This window comes from Vipera ursinii (assembly GCF_947247035.1).
Source record: "Vipera ursinii genome assembly, chromosome: 1".
Classification (NCBI taxonomy): Eukaryota; Metazoa; Chordata; class Lepidosauria; order Squamata; family Viperidae; genus Vipera; species Vipera ursinii.
In genome coordinates, this window is record NC_139512.1 from 179,351,153 (window position 1) to 179,364,773 (window position 13,621).

The following is a 13,621-nucleotide window of genomic DNA, read 5'->3' on the forward strand; positions in this document are numbered from 1 at the left end:
ATGACATATGATGAAAGAGCTCCCCCAAATATTTCTTGTGTTCATGTCTTTAGCAAAGAAGCCATATGGAGTTCTGTCGTTCTTCCGTGGCACAGGAGGGAAAAGTCCAGATCTATCTTCTCAGAAAAAGGAGACCTTGCGTGGAGCTGACAGTGCCTACTACCAAGTTGGGCAGACAGGGAAAGAGGGGGCAGAGAACCAAGGAGCAGAAACCCAAGGTAAAAAGTGTAGAAACTTCATCTTGTTTTCCTCTTCCTCACCCAGTATTCCTTGATTAATGAAATGCACACAAGTTTTCATCTTCTGAAAAATGATATTAATAGTAGCAAAACTTAATGGGAGGAGAGGAGACTATGTGGTTGGGATAAACATGACCGCATTGGCCTCCAAAAGCAAAACCTTCAAGTCTTTTTAATGATAAGTGGCAATCTTTTTTTCATTTTGGATTGCCTTTTTGGTTTTTTCCTGTCCATTTCAGTCTGAATAATTGGTCTGCGCTGTTTCTCACGGAAAGCAAGCAGGGAGGGAGAAGAAAAATTGCTCTCCTCTTCAGAAGGAGAATAGCTTAGCAAGCTGGTAGAAGATGTCAGGCCCCTCTAGTGAAGCTGTGTCAGACTCAAGAGAGAAAGAAAGGGAACCTGGAGTCATTTTTAAAACTCTTCAGTTCTAGTCCCTTTAAAAACTATTTCCCATGATTTACAAATGTCGGCAAAAAGTACATAATTTGAATCAGTAATGTCAGGATTTGACTCATATTTCATGCTTTAAAACACAAAATGGAGTTGAAAAATTAGGCAGATTAATTCACATAAAATGAGAATAATTTTAGATTCTAGTATTTTTTTTCCTTCATGTTAGTTTCATTTAATAGCAGAAGGCCTCCAAAATTAATTGTAATTTGCTGTGGCTCTGAGTTTTATTTATTAATTACCATGTTTAATAAATGTGTTTTGGGATTGGGGGAAGATAGGATTTATGAATGGCGAGTAGTAGCACTGATCGAGTTTGCTTCACGTTTTAATATTGGCCAAACTAGCAACTCCTGAAAAATGTAACAGTTCAAAAATAGTTAACTGTCAGACTAGATAAAGCACTCTGTTTAGCAGCAAGGAAACCTGGGATCATTTTTCTGACAATGTAAAGTATCTTTCTCCAAATTGCTGCCTTTTAGAGGTGTTAAATTAAATTTCCAGAATTACAAACCAAGTCAAGCCATCAGATTAATAAAAATGGCCCTAAAAGATTGCATCTTTAGTCTATTTTTCTTGTTCATATTTTTTCCAGATGAAATAGAGGGAAGTGATGCACAAAAGAAGCAGCTTGGAAATCCACATGTTGAACTTCGTAAGTAGATAACAAAACAACACATGCTACAAAGCCCTTTGTAAATTATACAGTAACTATAGGTTCACACTGTGATCTTGATCGTGTGATTTCAAGATGAATTCAGCAGACCCTTGAAATTGAGATGAAGTATATATTTTTTGTGTGCAGAGCAGGTAATTTTTCTGTAAGATGTCTTTAGTTATTATGTCACTGCTATTTATTCTTATTACCACAAGGAGTCAGAATACTGAAGTGTTTCATTTACTAACTTTGCTCAGGCTTTGCTATTGAATACAGTATTCCAATATTGAGATCCTCCTTTCCTGATATCTCTCTCCATTCTCATGAAATGTAGCCCGTATGTGATTTAAAATGCGTGCAACAGATTATATTAGGCAATATGGAACAGAAGTCTATAGGTACTAGTACACTAACAAGGTAACAATTAACAAGTTACATCATCATCAAAACTCAGAACTGTATTTGAAGACCTATCATATGCATACTTGCATGAGCCACTAAAAAGCAATCTCATAAAATTCATTTTACAGCCATTTCAGAAGATATTACAGATAGTCCTTGGTTAACAACCATTCATTCAGCAATCTTTTGAAATGACAGTGGTGCTGAATAAATAGTATTTATGACTGGCGTAGAAATTATGGCCGTTGAAGTACTCCTGTGGTCTGGATGTTTGGATGCTTGTCAGTCCATCCACACTTATGACTGCAGGGGCATTTCAACTCCCTTTTAACTTCTGTACACCATGGCACTCCTCAGCGGCAGCAGCACTGAGGCTAAAATATAGGCATGGGGCCTTCAGTAGTCTTAGCCACACACTCTAGGCCACTACTTCAGGTCTTGTTCCACCAGTGACATCTCAACCATGTACCACAGCCGACCATCACAGCACAAAGCCCCACCATTCTGCAGGCCCAACCAGATCTACCTGGCATACTTCCTAACCTTTCTTCCTAGAGGTGTGTCCTGGCTGCTGGCTTGCCATGCCTTCTTCCCAAGGCTTCTGTGCTGGTCTTCAAATAGCACACACCATTCTCTATTTAGTGCATTCTGTTCTTGTGATGCTTTGGAAGGTTTCTGAGGCCTTCTGAAATTTCACGAGAAGGCTGTGCACAATTTGAAAAACAGCACTGTGCTATTTGAGAACACTACCATTTGGAGAAAAGCTAAGGAGGAAGAAAAAAAAGCAGTCTAGCAGTCAACCCAGATAAGCAGATATTAACACCAGGCAAATAACCAGGCGGAAAATAATGCCTTAATCAAGAAGCTACCAGGAGAAACTATACCGCCACCAACATAGGCAGGAAAAGCTATTGTATATAAACAGGAAGCAATCCCCACGCTCACTCGCACTGATGATATTCCCTAGTTGGATAATGAAGCATCTGCAAGCAAATAGAACACCAAGGACTCAACAGTTCAACCCCGAGCTACAGAAATTCTCTTCTATTGATTACATGTACTGTTAAAATAATTTGTGTAGCACAGTTTAAATGCTGCGGCTACATGAATACAGAAATTGTTCTTGCTTCAAAACCTTTTTTAAAAAATGGAGTAGAGTAAGAAGAAAAGAAATGAGCACATAAAGTTCAGTTCTGCAAATATTGAGATTCCTTTTCATACTTTTTTATTGCAATTAATATAAATGACTATTTATGACAAGTAATACTTTCCCCTCCATACTTAGCCATTTTTTCCATGAATAAAAGGGACCTCAGGTCTATAGCTCTATTATCAAAAACATCTTTTGCTTGAAGAAAGTCCCAATTTCCATAATCTCCTGTTTCTCTCTTTGTATGTATACATACACTCACATACTGCAGATTACTATTGCACAGCTGAAATCAAAAAGATCTGGTGAACAACATAGATCATCCTCCAGTCTGAGTTAGGAAAATAATGTAAGCATCTAATTTAGAAAATGGAACTTCCTTTATTTAATTCATTAAAAAAATAAAATATTTATTTTGTTGTTTTTGCAGAATTCTCCGATGCTAATGCCAAGTTTTACTGCAGGATTTACTATGCAGGGGAGTTCCATAAAATGCGTGAAGTGATTCTTGGAAGTAGTGAAGAAGATTTTATCCATTCTCTCTCTCACTCGCTGCCTTGGCAGGCAAGAGGAGGGAAATCAGGAGCTGCTTTTTATGTGACTGAAGGTAGATACCTTCTCAATACCTCATAGACCTGGGCTCTTCCTTGTTATGGCATGTGAACAACTCTGAGATGACATCTCAGTAACTAGAGATAAACATGGGTCAGAGAAATCCTTCTGTGATACAGTTTTCACTGATGATGTTTGGAGGAATTGCAGTTACGTCTTCGAACAGTAGATCAACATATTTTCTTCTTTAGATGACCGATTCATCTTGAAACAAATGCCTCGCCTGGAAGTCCAGTCCTTTCTCGACTTTGCCCCGCATTACTTCACATACATTACTAATGCAGTTCAACAAAAGGTAAGAGTTGTGGAATATTTTGTCCCTTGCCTTTAACCCAAGAGGAAGCATCAGGATTAAATAGAAATATATGACACAAATAAACATAGCTTATTTACTGATTTACTGACTTACCTTTGAGCAATATCAACTGAGAATGCCTTTTGAAGGAAGACAGTGTTGACTTTGTGTAGTTCTTTATATATATTTTTAACTTGTGTCTGTATTCTTTCTTACTAAATCTAGATAAATATTTGCATTGGAGAGTAGAACCTACAGCAACTGATGAATAAATTAACACTTTATTTCAGAAACCCACAGCTTTGGCCAAGATTCTTGGGGTTTATCGAATAGGCTATAAAAACTCTCAGAACAACACAGAAAAGAAGCTTGATCTGCTGGTCATGGAAAACCTCTTCTATGGAAGAAAAATGGCTCAGGTGAATAAGTGTTTTGTTACAGAAATGGGAACTGTTGTTTTTCTTCTGGATTGCTATGGAAGATTTAATAAGACTATTGATTTCAGTAGCAACTTGTTATAATTGAGAATGTTGAGGAATTACCTGCAATGTTTTCCTCTTTAATGGATCTCCATCAGGGAATTCTGTTCCAGTTTAATTGCTTTGGTAGGAAATTATGACATGCCCTACTTCAGTGCAGCATATAAAAGGTATTTAGTTATTTATCCACTGCTTTTTGCATGGAATCCTGAAATGGTTTTTGAACCAATTACAAGGGCAGTGCCACTTAGAATATATTAGGGTAATCCATTCTAGAGGTTATCAGTGTATAAATCATTGTGGCCAAACTTTCCCAGACCAGGAAGGCAAGTTGACAGTTAACCTTCCTAGATATGAAGATCACCTGTTCCTCGAATGATGAGGGATTCAATAATAATAATAATAATAATAATAATAATAATAATAATAATAATAATAATAATAATAATAATAATAATAATTTTATTTGTATACCGTCCTTCTCCCGAAGGAGAATGTTGAGGGAAATAGAGAAGGATGTTATGATAATGTAACCCAAACTATGTATTGAAAACTGTTACTCAATTGAGGACTACCCAGGTATCATGATACTTTCTAAATATATAGGTTGTAAATTGAAAAACTAATAAAACTTGTTTTTTTAAAAAATATATATATTATTAGCTGCAACTGGGTTCCTTCAGTCCTCCACTAGAGCATTTTCTTCATTCCTAAACTTGGGAACCACTTACCTTTAGTCCTTTTGTTGGATTTTAGTTTTAGTTCATCCAGTCCACCATCGCAGTTAAGGACAGATTGGATTATGCAAGGCTCCACCTCATTCAGAGAAATAGCCCTGACTATGGTTAGCATATCCTCCAGATCCTTTAATAACCACATCAAGTGGCTTCATATAGACTCTGAACAGCATTACTTTGAGATTCTCCATAACAAGATTGCCAATATTGTTCCCTGGAATCCGTCACACAGAGAGGAATGGAAATGATGACTGCAAGTGTCCCAAATCTATGGGATGTTCTGCAAGAAATGTTCTGCCTTCAGAAATCATGGGCGCTCCATCACTGGAGAATTTAAAGAAGAGACTAGACAATCATCTGTCTGAGACAGCATAGGTTCTCCTGCTTGAGCTGGGGGCTGTACTAGAAGACCTCCAAGGTCCCTTCCAGATTCTATTCTATTCTATTCTATTCTATTCTATTCTATTCTATTCTATTCTATTCTATTCTATTCTATTCTATTCTATTCTATTCTATTCTATTCTATTCTATTCTATGAATACCATGAGAAGTAATAGAATAGAGGTGTTATAATCTCTACCTCTCCTCCCCATTATAGGTCGGAGTGATCAAAGCCACTTCTGCCCTGTAACCAGGCTGGAATTCAGGGTAGAACAGATCTGAAAACACAGATGGGCATGTAATCAGTTTATTGCTGCTGTATGAACTGAGCAACATTTGTAGTCCTCTGGGACCAGAGAGGTTCTTTTCTTTTCAGGAAAGTTCACTCAGTTGGCCCTTTAAAGGCAGAAGCCATTGTCCACTTATGAAATGATGCATTCAACAGTCCCTGGACAAAGGAGAAGGTGATCAAATGAATCACTACAAGCATTTTGTCTACATTTTTAGGCTGAAAAAAAAATGGAACTGATCTTCTGAACTTCACCAACCAAACATTGGACACTTGGTTCCTGGCTGCCACCTATAACAGTCACGGTTCTATCCCTAAATTGTTCTGAAAAATTACCCTAGCAGAAGTGTGAAGGCTGGAAAATAAAATTGACAGGAGTAAATGATACTGAACCCAAGGTTATTTAGAATAGTTCTGTTGAATCACTATTTGAGGCTGTGATGGAAGCAATGAAATAAGCACTTTTTGCTGCCTTCATTGTCAAAGAGCAAGCAGGATTATGGGTTCAATAGCACTTTCTCACATTGAAGCAGGGGTTTGTGTATCTGCTCCGTAATCATTGGAAATTCCAGAATACTGCAGGACAGACCGAATCAGTCTCCCCATCACTGCCAGGAATCTTTTTTTTACCAAGAAATGTTCTGATCACTTTATCAGTGAAAAGACATAGACATAACCAGTACAGATTGCACTGATAATCCAACAGAGATTTAAATAAGTTCTAAATAAAGGATGTTGTAGTATCAGAAGTAGCCCTGTGAGTTTTTAGTTTAGAGTGTTGTTGTACAATTAGTACAATATTAAATCTGGCATGAATGAGAATTACATTTATTTATTAAAATATTTATTAAATGTACATACTGCTGCTCTCATGAGGTTATTATGCTTTTTAGAAATTTGCCAAGCTTATAAATTACAAATCCTGTAATACAGATTTTTTAATTAAATAAATTAACTCTTCCTGTTGAATTCAGAATTCTGAAAAATTTTCCCTCTGTTAAATTAGTGTATTGTTTCCTTTTACTATTAGGTTTTTGACCTGAAAGGTTCTCTGCGAAATAGAAATGTGAAAACTGACACAGGGAAAGAAAGTTGTGATGTGGTTCTGCTGGATGAAAATTTGTTGAAGTTGGTGCGTGATAATCCCTTGTACATCCGTTCTCACTCCAAGGCTGTGTTGAAGGCTTCCATCCACAGCGATTCTTACTTCCTCTCCAGCCATCTCATCATTGATTATTCTCTTCTCGTGGGCAGGGATGATACCACTAATGAACTTGTTGTTGGAATTATTGGTATGTTATCTTTATCTGCAAATTACCAAGGTGTGATTGTCCATTAAACAGTTATTTACATAAAGCAGATTATTTGGGTTGGCTGATATTCTGTTTAGATCAGTTGTGGCCTTAACGTGACTACCTCTATTATATTAAAAAGTGTTACAAGGAAAGTGATGGAGAAATGATTCTTTAGAAATTATGCTGTAAATCAATCTTGACAATACTCCACCAAAGAGCCTTGGTGGAGCAGTGGGCTAATGCCTCCTTAAGCAACACCAGCTGCCTGCAATTAGTGCAGGTTCGAGTCCCACCAGGCTCAAGGTTGACTCAGCCTTCCATCCTTCCGAGGTAGGTAAAATGAGGGCCCAGATTGTTGGGGGCAATAAGCTGACTTTGTAACAATGCCGTTGGGGGGGGGGGGCGAAAGCCCTAATAAGCAGGCATATACATAGAATGAAGGCTATTGCTAAGCACATTGATTTGTGCTTCTTAGATTGTAAGCTGCCCTGAGTCTTCGGAGAAGGGCGGGATATAAATGGGAATAAAAAAAATAAAAAAAATACAGGCAATCCTTGACTCAACTGAAATGTAGCCTGCGTTTTATGGTCAGAAGTCATGATGGCTGTTAAGTGAAGTGCCCACAAGATCACCTCACAACCCTCCCATCCTGCTTGTCCTAGTACAGTCATTAAATGAACAAGCGGGTCGTTAAGCAGAGCATGAGGTGTCTCAGGGGCCCTGAGAAAGGACCTGGAAGCCTTGCCCCAGGCCTCTCAAGGCCATCCCCACTTCCTGAGGGATCCTTTGCTCTATATTCCACCCTTGAGGTCCCCACAGGCCTTGGCCCTGCTTCCCACCTCACCAGATCCCACACATCCCTACTCACTCCATGTCACCCACTCTACACTTATCTTTCAAAGATCTCTGGAGCTCGGATTAGTGAAGCAAAGAAAGCCGCTCTGTTGCTGAGCCATGTGGCGCAATTTATTTATTTATTATTATTTATTTTATTAGATTTATATATCCCAGAAGTGGCTGCCATTTTCCAAGTGCCCACAATTCAATGCAGGTATCCCCAAAATGGCCACTTCTGGGATCATGCCACATAACCCAACAACAGAGCAGCTTGACCTCCTTCCCTAACCCAAGCTCTGGAACACCAGAGATCTTTGAAAAGTAAGTGAGGAGATTATGAAGCCTAGTGGGATGTGAAGCAGGCCCAAGGCCTGTGGGGGACTCGGGGGGGGGGGAGTGTCGCTGCAGCTTTGCTGCACTCAGTTGTAAGAGCAAACGATTGTGGGGAGACTGCAGTGGCCATAGGTTTGGGAACTGGGTTGTCAGTAGCTTTGGAGGGGGGGTCCATCTTAACTTAAGTGATTGTAAGTCAAGGACTACCTGTACAGATAATCCTGAGTTACGACAGTTCAGTTAGCACCTGTTTGAAGTTACTTGATAAGCATCCCCTAGTGTTTACGATACAATCCCGAAATTACAAATGTTGCAGCACCACAGTAGTTGTTTGCCCTTATGAATGACCACAGAGGTGCTGCAACATTCACCCTGCTCCCCACAATTGCTTCCCCCCTCTCATCCTGCCATGCCCGGTCACTTACCTTCTGAGGATCTGTCTCCTTTCTGCTGCTGCGGTTTCTTTGATGATTTCTCTTCCAGCATCCAATCGGTTTGCAAATGCTTTTTACGCACCAAGAGTGAAATGTTCTGAGCACCTTGATCTCACAGGACTTTAGGCCACAAGATCACGGTGTCCAGAAGCTTCCAGTCTCCACATAAATATTTTGCAAGCCGATGGGATTCTTTGAGGCAGCGAAATTGCACTGTCTCAAAGCGTCCTATCGGCTTGCAAATGCTTTTCGCACGCCAAGAGTGATACGTTCTGGGCTTTGTGATCTTCCAGTCTCTGCATAAAAAGTTTGCAAGCCGACGGATGCTTTCAAACTTTTTACACAGAGATTGGAAGCTTCTGGACACCATGATCTTGCGGCCTGAGTGATATCACGGTGCTCAGAACATTTCACTCTCGCCACGTGAAAAGCGTTTGCAAGCCAATCGGATGCTGGAAGAGAAATCATCATCATCAAAAAAAAAAAAGCGGCAGAGAGAAGACAGATCCTCACAAGTGACCCAGCGTGGCAGGATGGGAGGGGAAGCAATTGCATGAGGTACCTCAATGGGTCAGGGGAGGCCTTGGGTAGTCTTAAGCAAGTGGCCTGTTTCCTAGGCCCCTCCCAATGGCCTTCCCCACCCTGAGATACTTCATGTGCACTTAACGACCCACACATTCAATTAGTGAATGCATGTATGAAAGCAGGGAGTGATCGCGTTCAAAGTATGTGATTCACTTCTACGAATCCTTGAGTTACGAATGGAATTGGCAGGCTCCGTTACATTTGTAACTTGAGGAATACTTGAAGATTACAGCAATGTAATCAAGATTTGGCTTATTTATATAATTTTCATAAACTTGATAATGTTTGTTTCATTTAACTCAAAACACATATTTCCTCAGTTAACACTTGTTAAACCCTTCAAATTGTGGTCCTGTATATCAAATTTCTTGGAGCCCTTTCTCAATATATAACCCTGAGGAACAGTCTCCTTCTGGTGGCTTATGTTTTAAAATGGAAAGACTTTCAGGCTTGGCTTCATCTTTTTTGCCCATTGTAAAACATGTTTTAATGAAGGTCAGAAATATGCACTGGAGAAAACTTCGCTGAGTATCACTTGAGTGTAAAGAATTGTTACTGTATAAAATTAATAGTTGTAAGTATAATTTATACTTTAAAAGGCATTTTAGCAAACTACTAGAATTTGGTTGCAGTCTCATAATGCCTAGGAAAGGCAATAAAGATATTCTATTTTACCAAAATGTTCTTTGTGTAGTTACCTAATGCTGTGTACCTTTTTACATCAGATTACATTCGCACATTTACTTGGGATAAAAAACTTGAAATGGTGGTGAAGTCAACAGGGATCTTAGGAGGACAAGGTAGGTCCAAATTTTTTTTCTAATCAATATTGATTGCATTTTCCTCCTTTCCCAGCAGCCAAATATTAGATGTTTTAAAAGTATTGTTTATTATAACATTTTCAAGGATCTTTTTCTTCATTTGCATTATTAGGTAAAATGCCAACTGTAGTATCTCCGGAATTGTACCGTACTAGATTTTGTGAAGCAATGGATAAGTACTTTTTGATGGTACCAGATCACTGGACAGGCCTGGGCTTGAACTGCTAAGATAAAGTGGTGCAACGGAATGATTTCTTCTGATTCAAAAAGGATATAACAGAGGACTGTCTTTCTCCATTGCCATCCTCAGCTCACCTCTGACATCTGCAGCTCAGGGGTCTTCTGCTACAGCCTTCATAGCGAGGCTTTCTTGCCATGTGAATTTGCCCTTGAGATGCCAGTGGAAGAAGCATTCAGTTTTCCGGATCAGAATGTTAACTTTCACAAAACCTGAAGTGGACAGGTCTGGGACCAAGGGGGAGCTTGTCAGAAATTACGCAGCATTGTATTGATGCACTGATTAGCCAGTGGCAGTGAACAATCAAAACAATGGTCTTAATAATAGAGGGCATACTGGCCCCACCAATTGCAGTTTTGATTCTGTTGTCTTCAATCATGAGGAACCAACTGAGACTGTTACTAGTGCTGCCCTGTGGTAGGAGTTTATTTTGTAAGCATTATTGTATATTGTGTGATTTACTGTGCACTGGATTTATTTTGCAACTTTCCGTTGAGCAGTATTTTGATTATTTTAATCATTTCATACATCCCATATGGTCATTTGAAGCCCTGTTTTAATGTTGTACATTTTTTGTGTGGTCTGATATTTTATTGGAGGGCTACATCTCTTTCTGAATTCTAATTTAGGCTTGAAACAAATTTCAGAAAAGTTCAGGTTCAAATATATATACGTGCCCCAAAGGTAAATTTTTTTCTCAAGTGGAACCTCTGTGGTTGAGTGTCAGTCTCAAACCACTAGGTGTTACTTTAAAATATGCCTTTAACACTTATTCCATTCTCTCTTTTTGTCACAGCAAAATATAGGGATGTTTTTGATCAGATTTTATTTTAATTCTGTAACTAATAACTACTTGATAAAAACATTATCCTAGTTTCTTTTCATTTTAGCACCATTCAAGAAATGTACTATTAATGTTGCTGTGCTGCACATACTCAGGTTGTATTAATACATTAGGCTGTTAAAACAGTAGTTCCTTTGGCACCACAAAACATTTGCAGTTGTGGTAGATGCTCTGAACAAGAAAATAAGTAGGAGGAGGTATGAGGAGGATATGGGGTGGGTGGCAAATTAGACTTCATGGGTAAAGATTTGGGTACTTTTACAAATTGAGAGTAAGCACTTTTTAAAGTATTTTTTGTAAATATAAAATGTTTACTACATTAAAAAAGATGTGTCATTAAGCAGATAAGATTTGTAGTCTTACTGATTGTCTACCACTTGGCTTGAGCCCAAGTTGTTGGTTGAATTGATGTAAGTTTTCCCTTTTGATTACTCTTCTGGTTGCAGCCAGGAGCCTTAAACCTACAATATTTTTCATAGCCTAGGGAAAATTACAGCATTCCAGGAAGTCATTAAATGTTGGCTTACAGACAGTTGATGATTCATGTGTGGACTAGGTTGTAGGTTGGATTTTTCATAGGGAAGTTAAAATCTTAAATCTGCTTTTGTGGCTAGTCTTGTTTAAATTTGTCTGAAGTAATAAAAATTTTTTATATAAAACCAGATAATCATTTGAATAAATTAATGTTTATAACCAAGTTTTTATTCTGTTTATATTCATTTTATTTATTTATTTATTTAGGGCTATTGAATAAAAGTCATTAGCTTTGATACCAATGAAAAAACACATTCCTTAATTATTCATTACTTAAACAGCAATATTAGTATTTAGTTGGTACAAAGTAATTTGAAACAAATGTTTGTCTGAATTTAAAGAACAAAATATAGCATGAAGTGACTTTCCAAGATTCACTTCTTCTGCTAATTAGCCAGAGGCCAAAATATTTGTAGGCAGCTGTGAGTAATGAATATGCATATTAGTAGACAAGTAGCAACTGAAAATGTCATATTCCTATTCTAATGTAACTTCCTTGCCACAATTGAAGCACACACACACATGCTACACCCTACACACACATCTGTCCTGATATACACAATACATCCAACTAATGTAGATTCCAACAAGAATTTAAGGGTGACGAATTCTGCATCATGGAAAAACATTCAGGAGCACCTTAACTAGAAAGTAAAGCAGTTTTTTCTTTTTTAAAATGAATTCTGTTGAAGATTATCCATAACATTTCAAATTCTGTTAATAATTATTTCTTTACATTTTGAAAAAAATAATAAATGCCACTCAACATTTTATACCAGAAATTTGTATGGTGGGCCCCCAAATCTTGATACGTTATTTAGTTTGTGACCTCTTTAAATTGATATGGGGTGTTAACACAGTATTCTGGAAGCAAATATTTTGAACAGTATTCAAGTTGTACTCACTCTGATATGTTCCCTTTAATTTTGATATGTATAGACTTCTTGTGTCTTTTGTGTCTAATTAAGCCTACAGTTGTGGGAAAGATATACTTCATTAACTATTCAGTTAGCAATGGTAAGGGGTTATGTGCATAACACGCAACTTAATAGGTGGTCCATATTGCTGCAACCTAAACAATGGGCATTGTTTAATATACTCCAAAAAAATAGCTGTGTTACAATTGGGAAAAATAATTGAATCAAAATGTTAAAAAATGTTAACCATAAAATATTTTCAGATTATTTAATGTATATAATGTGCATATTTTTATCAGTTGAGATGTTTTTTTTATGATTCTGATATGTTAAGCTATTTAAATACATTTCTCCATTTACAAAATTATGTATAGAGAGTGTAACAATAAAATAATTGAAATATTATCTGTTGTACCCTCCTGGTTTATTTCATCATTGCCTCAAAATACTAATGTTGGCATTGTAAAATGAGAAGATTGATTTGAGTCAATTATGTACTAAGGTTATCGGGAGAGATATTACATACGTTTGATTGTTTTATCTTGCAATCCAAAGGTGCAGACAACTACCAGCTAGCTAGACCATTTCCAAATGTTTTAGCAAAATTTCAACTCAAATGTATAATACATATTTGGAAATAGGTATTACAACATTGGGTAATATCTTTGCATGAATTTTAGAAACAGGATAGAATGGGTGGGTCAAACTTGAAAAGGAGTAATTGTTGGTTCTTTCACAATTTTATGGAGCTTGCCAACTCCTGTGTTACCCACGAAAAGCCTGGGAACGGGAGCAGGTTGCAGCTGCCTTCCTTCTATTCAAGCATCTCGGGTATCATATAAGCAGGTAAAAGGTAAAATCAGGAGTTTGCATCTGATGATGTGAGCTGCAGTTCATGAAAGCTTACACCTTTTAATGCGTTAATTGGAAAAGGTGCTACCAGACTCCTGATTTGTCACCGAAGACTTAACATGGTTGTCCTATAATTTGTTCAGAGGCACACATACTCACAATCTACAGCTCCTGGAATTCCCACTTGTTGCCCAGAGCTTCTGGGAAATTAGTAGAAAAGCTGCTGCAATATAGCTACT

At 37.8% G+C, this 13,621-nt stretch overlaps 1 protein-coding gene across 3 annotated transcripts in view; it reads left to right on the forward strand.

The window, feature by feature from the left end:
* The window catches only part of PIKFYVE (phosphoinositide kinase, FYVE-type zinc finger containing), a 90,791-nt gene extending 77,868 nt beyond the window's left edge, over positions 1-12,923 (forward strand). For all 3 annotated transcript variants that reach the window (XM_083354388.1, XM_083354389.1, XM_083354390.1), the window contains 8 exons: positions 54-218; positions 1,285-1,344; positions 3,330-3,506; positions 3,703-3,806; positions 4,097-4,225; positions 6,723-6,984; positions 9,902-9,976; positions 10,110-12,923. In XM_083354388.1, coding sequence (XP_083210514.1) covers positions 54-218; positions 1,285-1,344; positions 3,330-3,506; positions 3,703-3,806; positions 4,097-4,225; positions 6,723-6,984; positions 9,902-9,976; positions 10,110-10,225 — 1,088 coding nt within the window. In that variant the 3' untranslated portion in view covers positions 10,226-12,923. The remainder of the gene's footprint in view (positions 1-53; positions 219-1,284; positions 1,345-3,329; positions 3,507-3,702; positions 3,807-4,096; positions 4,226-6,722; positions 6,985-9,901; positions 9,977-10,109) is intronic.
* Positions 12,924-13,621: the final 698 nt, after the last annotated feature.